This window comes from Mus pahari, chromosome X (genome assembly GCF_900095145.1).
Source record: "Mus pahari chromosome X, PAHARI_EIJ_v1.1, whole genome shotgun sequence".
Lineage (NCBI taxonomy): Eukaryota > Metazoa > Chordata > Mammalia > Rodentia > Muridae > Mus > Mus pahari.
This window is the reverse complement of record NC_034613.1, coordinates 2,740,605-2,749,509: the sequence shown is the minus strand read 5'-3', so window position 1 is coordinate 2,749,509 and position 8,905 is coordinate 2,740,605. Positions and strand designations below refer to the sequence as shown.

General features: G+C 43.4%; 1 protein-coding gene across 1 annotated transcript in view; it reads right to left on the bottom strand.

The window, feature by feature from the left end:
- Lancl3 (LanC like 3) overlaps positions 1–7,768 on the bottom strand; it is a 105,585-nt gene extending 97,817 nt beyond the window's left edge. The window contains exon 1 of the mRNA XM_021188495.2: positions 6,870–7,768. Within this exon, the coding sequence (XP_021044154.1) occupies positions 6,870–7,442 (573 nt within the window). The 5' untranslated portion in view covers positions 7,443–7,768. The remainder of the gene's footprint in view (positions 1–6,869) is intronic.
- Positions 7,769–8,905: the final 1,137 nt, after the last annotated feature.

Genomic DNA, 8,905 nt, shown 5'->3' with positions numbered 1-8,905 from the left:
GGGAGGGGGAGGGAGGGAGGGAACATGAATAGTTTCTGCTATAAAATGCATCCCAATATTTACTAACACACATTTTAATTAAGTTAATATCGTAGCTTCTGTTTGATTAATAGCTCACCAACAGCAAAATTTGCTACATTTGCCATGGCACATAGAGTTGACCTGGCAAGGGAAGGGCACACCAACAACAGGAAACATGAGTGGGTAAAGGTGAGAAGTCACAGACAGATCATGCCAAAGGGAAGCCAAAGGGATGACCATTTGGTAACCTGCCAAAAGCCATTTAATTCTCACTCCTTTCTTGTCAGAAACTCTGTCCAACTTTAAAGGTTAGAAATGAAAGACAATTAGCCTTCTCTGTCTTCCCAAAATCTAGAACTGGCAAGAGATCAAGTGATGGGCAATGAGTCAGAAAGGAAAGCCTTCTGTATGGAACAGTCTCCATGATTTAAAAAGATAGGTGCTGAGAAAACCACACACACACACACACACACACACACACACACACACACACACACACACACACCTGCCCAAGCCTCTAGTTAAGTTATACAAGAGCATGATGCTTAGAATGGGCACAGCCCATCTTGACTAAAAAGGTGAAAATATCTAGGAAGGGTTGTGGGTCCTCTTAAGTCTCTGTGGTTGCCAAAACAACCTCGAATGACTCTACACTTTTTCATGAAATGAGTTCATGAATGCTCTCCTTAGTCCAACCGCATTTTCCCTTAAATTCTATTTTTACTATATACACTAATATAAATATTTAAATATGACCTGATAAGTCAATTTAGTGTTTCGTGTAAGTATGTGATTTTTTTTTTGATCCCTCCTTTTTGAGATAAGAGTCTCACTGTACTACATAAGTTAACCTCCAATTCCTGGGGATCAAATGATTCTCCTACTTCAGCTGTGTGCTAGGACTATGGCTGTGTACCACCACATATGGATTCCATCGATTTCTTGGTCATTCTATTACTCTCAGATAAAAGCATCCAGATGTGGTAGGTTGAATGAGGATGACAACCATAGGTTCATATATGTTCCAATTCTTGGTCCTCAGTTAGTAGAACTGTTTATGAAGGATTCAGGGATATGGCCATATTAGGGGAGGTATATTACTGGAGATGGGCTTGGACATTTCAAAGGCCCAATCTGGACTCTAATTTGTGATCCTCACACCTCTGCTTCTTCAGCAATCCTAGCTGTTCACAAGAAGTTGCTTTATGAATATGCTGAGGGTCCAATGGAGATCTTTGCAATTTTTAATTCACAGCAGGAGGATTAAATCCTGTAGGGAATATGGTTTTTCTACCTGATATTCAGAATTACACTGGATTATTTGGTAGTAGGAGCGGAAAGGGCTAACATTACTTTTATTAAACAGCTACTATGCGCCAAGCATTTTATCTAGTCTATCACAGCAACTTCCAAAACAGTCCCTTTGTCTGGGAAAAAAAAATCACATCTCTTCACTAATTCACTGAGCATTTCCTTTTACTATAAATATAAGCTGGGCGGTGAGTGGTGGCACACGTCTTTAATCCCAGCATTTGGGAGGCAGAGGCAGGTAGATTTCTGAGTTCAAGGCCTGCCTGGTCTACAGAGTGAGTTCCAGAACAGCCAGGGCTACACAGAAAAATATATATATAAGCTGGGTATGATGGCTTATGCCTGTAATTGCCAGCACTTGGGAGGCTGAGGCAGGAAATAGGTTATGAGTTTCAAGCCAGCCTAGGCTGCACAGTGAGTTAAAGGCCAGCAAGGCTCAGTCTCAAAGGAACAACCCACAAAACAAAACAAAACCCCAAACCAAATGTTAACCCCAGGATTGGGGTACATGCCTTTAATCTCAACACTTGAAACAGAGGCAGACATATCTCTGGAAGTCACAGTCAGCTTCATATACATAACCAGTTCTAGGTCATCTAGGTCTATAGAGACTCTGTGTAAAAAAAAAAAATAAAACTGCAGACTACAACCACCAGTAATACTTGTAACTGTCATCAACAGAAGTCACAGATATATGTGTATCATACTGAAGTTCTTGAAGATATCACTGACTCCTGTTTTGAAAATACCATAATCATAAGAACCATTGTAAAAATCCTCATGTGTTGATTACATTTTGTTAATGTTTTGATCTTTGAATTAAATACAATGCTTTCGGGTTTTTTCTTTGTTTGTTTGTTTGGTTGGTTGGGGGTTTTGTGGTTCTAAGTTTTAATTTGTAAATATCCTGAGAAGTCTTGAAAGCTCACCAGACTGGCAAAGGAGTTCTTGGTGCAAAAAGGATTTTAAAAGAGTCACATAAACACCTCTTGCAGGTAGGTGTGTGTGTGTGTGTGTGTGTGTGTGTGTGTGTGTGTTTTGTGTCTGTGTGCACAAGTGCACGAGCACACATTCACACTACAGATCAAATTCAGGGCTTCTCACACGCTAATCACACATACTACTATCAGGAACTACATCCCTCTCACCTTACTGTTCTTAATTGACAATCTATTCAACATAGGAAAACGGTGATTTTTTTCAAAATGTAAATAAGATCAATACACTCCTTTGTTTAAACACAAAAGAACCACAAGCTCCTGACTTTGGCTTACTCCTCTCCAAGGGATCTGATTTTAATTTCCTTCCAGTTGGGAGCCTCCAAAGCCTTTGAACATCCTCATCTCTTACTCTCATTTCTTTGAGACCTCTAAACCTGGATGGTTTAGTCCTGGCTGGTCCCTCTGCCAGAATGGTTGCTCTTAGGACAGCCACTTGATTTTCATGCTCCAGTTTTGAGAGCCCTCACATTCCCAAAGAGCACTTCTGCCTTCTCTAACCTGACCACTCCTCTCCCTTACTTCCTAGCTACTTCCTTCAGATCATTGCTATCAAGACAGTTTATTGTTTTTGCTCGCTGTGAAATTCCAGAATCTACCACTGTGCTTGGTATAACAAGAGAAAAAAAAAACTGAGAGTCATTGAATGAACGAATAAAATGCAGAAAAGTTCAATGAAAAAAAAATTGTTTTGTAAGGTTCAGCTTATTTGATTTTTTAAAGATTTCTTATTAATCCAATTGTAAATGTGAAAGTCAAGGTTCATACATTTGATGTATCTAGGATCATCAAGTGACAAAGTTATTTTGATTGGTATCCTAGATATCCCTTAATCCCCCTACGATTCCCTCCTTATTCTCCACCAATCAGTTGAAGGCAGAACAGGCTGACCGCAAGTACTTGTGGCATGGTTTCTTGGAACGTCAGTGACCCACTGTGTAAGGTTATGTGCCTTATACACTTCAAACCCACTTTCTTAAGTATTTCTAGGAGGATTGAATTTGCTAAAACATGTCATGTAGGTGGAATAATTCAATGAGTGTCTATGTTTGTTTCTCTCTGCATATGACACATTTTAAATGTTTCTCAGTTAAATCAACACAAATGGAAACTTTAAGGTGAAAGGTAGAAGAGTAATCTAAGGATGAAACCAATTAGATAAACCTAGAGGCAAGTGCTGAGGTATAAAAATACATAAAGCAGTGTATTCTCAGGCACCTAACCCAAATTTGGTCCTTATGCTTTCTGGTAGTCAACAGAAAGTGAGAAATACATCAGTCACAAGACATGTTTCAAAGACTACATTGATTCTATCAATTGTGAGAAAGAACACAATTATTTGTTTCTACCTCCTGAGACAGATTCCTCTGTGAGACTTTATAACAAAATCACAGTATTATATTGTAATGAACATTGTAAATTACAGTCCCATAAATCAATACGTCAAGCTCCGCACAACAAACTGTTGCAGCATGAATAAATAGACAAGACTGGAGAGATAGCCACACCCACACAGAATCATATTATAATCCAAATTGTGGTCTATGAATCAACCACATCAGTCTCACCTTGGGACTTGTTAGATATGCCTACTATTAGACCGTATCTCAAGGCTGCATCAGAATTTTTCCCTATATTTTACTATATAGTCATAATATTTATGACAATTTTCCTGTATTTTGTTGACAAGATCTTCAAGTGCTTCCCATGCAAAATAAATAAATTTTTGAAAAGTACTGATCTCGTGGGTCAGTTTGTCTTGAAGAAAAATATGTAAGAACTTATAATTTATTCAATTCATTCATTCAAAAGATAACTGAGAATCCAAATGTAGGAAATGCTTTCTTTAAACATAGCATCAGAAACACTAGCATAAGGGAAAATGTTGATAAACCTGATGCCATTTTTAAAGGTAAGTTGGCAATACAAGCCCTGTAGTTCTCAGACAACATTTGCAACAGCACAGAAGAAACTTGTGTATATACACGTACTGGGCACTATGGTAATATTGATGCTACAGCAAGATACAAATATTCCCATGCTATGGAATTTATAGTCTAATTAGTGAAGACATAAATAAACAGACTGAGTAAAATCAAGAAGGGAAGGAGGGCAACTCTAAATAGTGCTGGCAGGAAATGCCTCAGCAAGGACGTAAAGGCCTAGCCAAGGTCATGGAGCTAGCTATAAAAATATCTGGAGGAAGTGTTCCAGGCAGGGAGAACAGAAAGTACAAAAACCCTGAGACAAGACAATGTCGAAAACAACAGAAGGCCACTGAACACTGAGGAAGAAGCCAGGTGGGCCTGATCCTGGGAGGCTTTCTCGGACATGTTAAGTGTCACAGTTTTAATTACGCAATGGGAAGCCACTGGACAGAAGGCAGTAGGGAAGGCAATCACTAAAGGATGCTGAGCAGGAAAATGACGTAATGAAAAGTGTCTTCAAGAAGCTAGCTTTAAAAAAAAAAAAAAAGGCAAATGGGTGCTTTAGTGAGGGAAAAAAAAAAAACCCACCCTGGCTCAGAGTGATTCATTCATTCCATTACTTATTACGTGGCACAGATGTGTCAAATAATGTGAGAAGGATCTAAACTAGGGTGATAACTATGGGAAATGACAGAGGAGGGTGAATGGAAATGACATTGAATGAAATAAAAAAGATGCTGAGACACAATGACAGATTATTTATAGAAAAATGACACATGAGTTAGAAATTCAATTTAATCAGGGTTCATGGATCAAAGTCGTTTGCTGGCAAGGAGTTAGGGAGGGGAAGATGTGCCAGTCCCTGCCCTACTCATTCAAAGCCTGAATTTCTTGGATTATTGAAGCTTAGGCCAGCACTAGTAGTAAGGGATCTAACAAATTAAAAGCTGTTCTTTTAAAATCTTAGGAGCGTGTGTTCTTGCCCCATCTCCTGGGAGCAGCCAGAGCCAGACAAGCTCAATTTGATTAGAACAAAAAGATAAATAGTTCCACAGGAAAAATCTTAAATGTTTTTGTGGTGCCGGGCTACATCTAGACTGGTTTTGGACCACCAGATCCTGTTAGAGTCCTCCTCGTCTTTTCGCTGACTTTTCATTCTGCCTTTCAAGTATGGAGAAAAGACTCCAAAGCATGGGCAAAAGAAGAAACAGGCTTAAGGAAAGCAACTGAGGGGAAATGTGGGTTGTTTTGTTGTTGTTGTTGTTGTTGTTGTTGTTCTGTTTTGTTTTTTTAATTGCCCACCCTAGGACTTGGGAGGCAGATGCAAATGTAATGCAAATGATATGTAAATCTCATAGTGGCCTTCTAAACAGTTGTATTCAGCAGGAAGGGCCCTTGGGAAACAGCAAATAACAATGACTCAGAAGCTGAGCCAACTATTTAAGACAACTTTGCCACATCGCCCTTTGTTGCCCTCCTAGCTTAATGCATCCTTTAGCAATTTTTTTCTTCACTTGAATCAACTTCACTTGCTATAAATTAAAAAAAAAAATCAAGTCTGTTCGTGCACTGGTTGTCTCAGCTAATTATACATTTAAGGTGCTTCATCTGCCTTTCTCTCTCTTTTTTTCTTCAAATGTCTTTTTCACTATATCAAGCCAAGTTAAATGTGTCACTTCCTCCCTAGAACACTGCATTTGTTCCAGTAGATTATGAATGAAAGTGCTTCTCTTTCAGTTCTAGTTACTATGATGCTTCGTAGCTTTATTTACTTATATTTTAATTCCCTCGACGCCATGGGAATTGACACAGTTTTTCCTAATATCGACATCCTATATTCAAAGGCAATTCAGAAAAAAACATTTTGTGTGTGTGTGTGTGTGTGTGTGTGTGTGTGAGAGAGAGAGAGAGAGAGAGAGAGAGAGAGAGAGAGAGAGAGACTGAACTGTCTTGAAGGAGCTCCTGAAAAAGCTATTCATCCAAAGCTGCCTGTCACAAGTGCTGTGACCAAAGGGTCATCCTAAGTACTGATTTTAAGATGGATTAAAAAAAACCGCATTTGATCAAACTGAGTATATTTTTGTCTACATTTAGTTATTTTAAAAGACCACACTCGCATCAGTTGTAAATGCATTATGAGTCACTGGGTGAATTTAATAGTAAATAATACAGTATACACATCAGACCTATACACAGCCAGCTTACTATTGGTTACAGGCCCAGGAGTCCAAAAGCAACTTTCCTGCACATCACTCTGCTTGTGGACGTTGTACATCGTGGTGCGCACTAGGCTCCGCACCACGATGTACAACGTCCACAAGCAGAAAGTCAATTCAGAAAAAAACATTTTGTGTGTGTGTGTGTGTGTGTGTGTGTGTGTGTGAGAGAGAGAGAGAGAGAGAGAGAGAGAGAGAGAGAGAGAGAGAGAGAGAGAACAAGAACACGGGTTGGAAGGTGGGTGGGGGACAAGCACAGCGCAAAGACAAAGAAGTAACAAAGAAGAGACAGGGGTGCAGGGCAGTGCTGCAGGCATCGAGGAGTCCAGGCAAGCAGGACCCCGCGGGCGCGGGCAGCGGGCGAGCGCCCTCCGGCGGCCGGGGCTGAGTCTTACCTCCTGGGCGAGCTTCTGCTTGAGCACCAGCGCGGCGCACAGGTAGCCAGCGCGACCCACGAACAGCTCGTCGGAGCCGCAGTCCAGGAAGGAGACCGGTGCGCAGACGGCGCACAGAGCCCGGAACTTGCCGAGGGGCTGCACGTAGTCGGGGCGGCCCAGGGCGTGGTAGACCAGCGTGGCCACCGCGTACACGCCCGCGCCCCCGAGCAGAAAAGCGGCGCGGGTGTCCGCGTCCGTCTCGCCCCACTCCTCGGCGCGGAGGCACGCGTCTATGAGGCGCTTGGCGAAGCGCAGGTAGCGCTCCCGGGCGGCGGCGAAAAGCGGGCTCTGCGAAACGTGGTAGAGCATGTAGGCCACCCCGGCTACGCCGCTATACAGACCCCCCTGGCAGCTGCTGCCCGCGCCCGTCGCCCCCCGAGCCTCAGTGCCGCCCCCCAGCGGGGGCAGCTCCTGAAGAATGCGTTCGATGGTGGAGGTGACCAAGGGCGCCACTGCCTCCTCGCACTGGCCCGCCAGCAGGCTGCCCTGGTAGTCATCGAAGCGGTTGGCGAAGCATCGCTTGGTGTCCATGCTGTCGCCCGCGGGGTCCCGAATGTCGAGCTGGGGACCTTTGGAGGGCGCGCCCTGCAGCCCGGAGCAGTACCTCCTGCTCTCGGAGTCGCGCTCGCTCAGAAGGCTGTGGATGAGGTGTTGGAGGATGGAGCGTGGAGGGTGAGACGGGAGGTGACAAGACGAGGCAGGCGCAAAGAGGGATCACGGAGCCAGTGGCCAAGTGGGACAACGAGCTGCCGCGAGGCTCCGTGGTGGCCCGAGGCAGCGCTGGGAATGCGTGTCAGACGTTCCCTTTCCAGAGGCCGCGCCCTCTCCAAACCGCCCCCTCCTGCGCCGCCGCAGCTCTGTGGCTCTCCAAGGGGCCGGGGTGATCTCTTCAGGCAGGACCCACGCGGGGCCCGCGCCACTCCTCCCGCTCCGCCCTCGGCTCCTCCCCTCCCTGCAGAAGGCCTGGGACATGCAGGACAGGGATCGGGAATGCTGAGGCTGGCCGTTAGCACACCTGGCAGCAGAGGTGATGACTTCCAGTCCCCTGTGTCCTCAGAGTCTTTGCCTCAGTTCAGTGCCAGCAGCACCTGGAAGTGGCATTAAAAGAAAAAGAAAAAAGACCAACGCAGCGCCGCGTGTTTCGTCTCAGACTTAACTGAATAGAAAGTCAGTGTATATACCAAGAGCCCTAGGTTATAAGCATCCTCAGTTAAGTTTGTGGCGCCTCTGAACTAGACTAAAGTCCCAGAGAATTGACAACTGGGAGTGATCTTTCAAGCTAGGTCACAGTGGCATTTTCATTCAAAATGTCTCAGTATCAAGAGCACTATGTGTGTGTGTGTGTGGGGGGGGGTAGCATGCTTTATGTTTTTAAAGGAAGAAGGAAAAGTTCTTGGTGTTTGTCTCCTACTCTAATATTTTGCTTGGCGTGCACAGGAATTAAAAACCCAAAGAACCACACTAAATTTTGGAAGAGAGTGGAAACTCCCCTTCCTCCACCTACCCCTGCTCGCTTCTTTCCCTGATCCCTCATGGAATTAGAAAGAGACTAATAAACATCTTTAGATCGTTAGTTAGTTAGTACACGGATAAAGCTGTCCCTCCTGTTTATCCCTCACAGAGATTATTCCCAGTCTGCTCTCCTTCGCGCTTTGAAACTTAATAATAAAGTAACTACATATGTTCCCAGACCGCTTAAGGTTCCACTTGAGTGGAAAAGACAGAAAACAAAACACATATGCTACTTTTCTTTCTTATGTTTAGATCTTTTAAAATAATTCTTCCTTCCACAAAGTATTGACTATTGAAAGCTGAAGAGGTATTGGTATTTTGAGAGACTGAAAACACAAGTGTAAGTTGTGCATTGGAAAGTTTGAGGCACTCTGTACAGATAACGACTTCACTTGTTTTAAAGATCACTGCTGTTGGAAGCACATTTGCCACAAAAGTGTCAATGATTGCCGTGTATGAAATAAATCATAATGATCCATTTT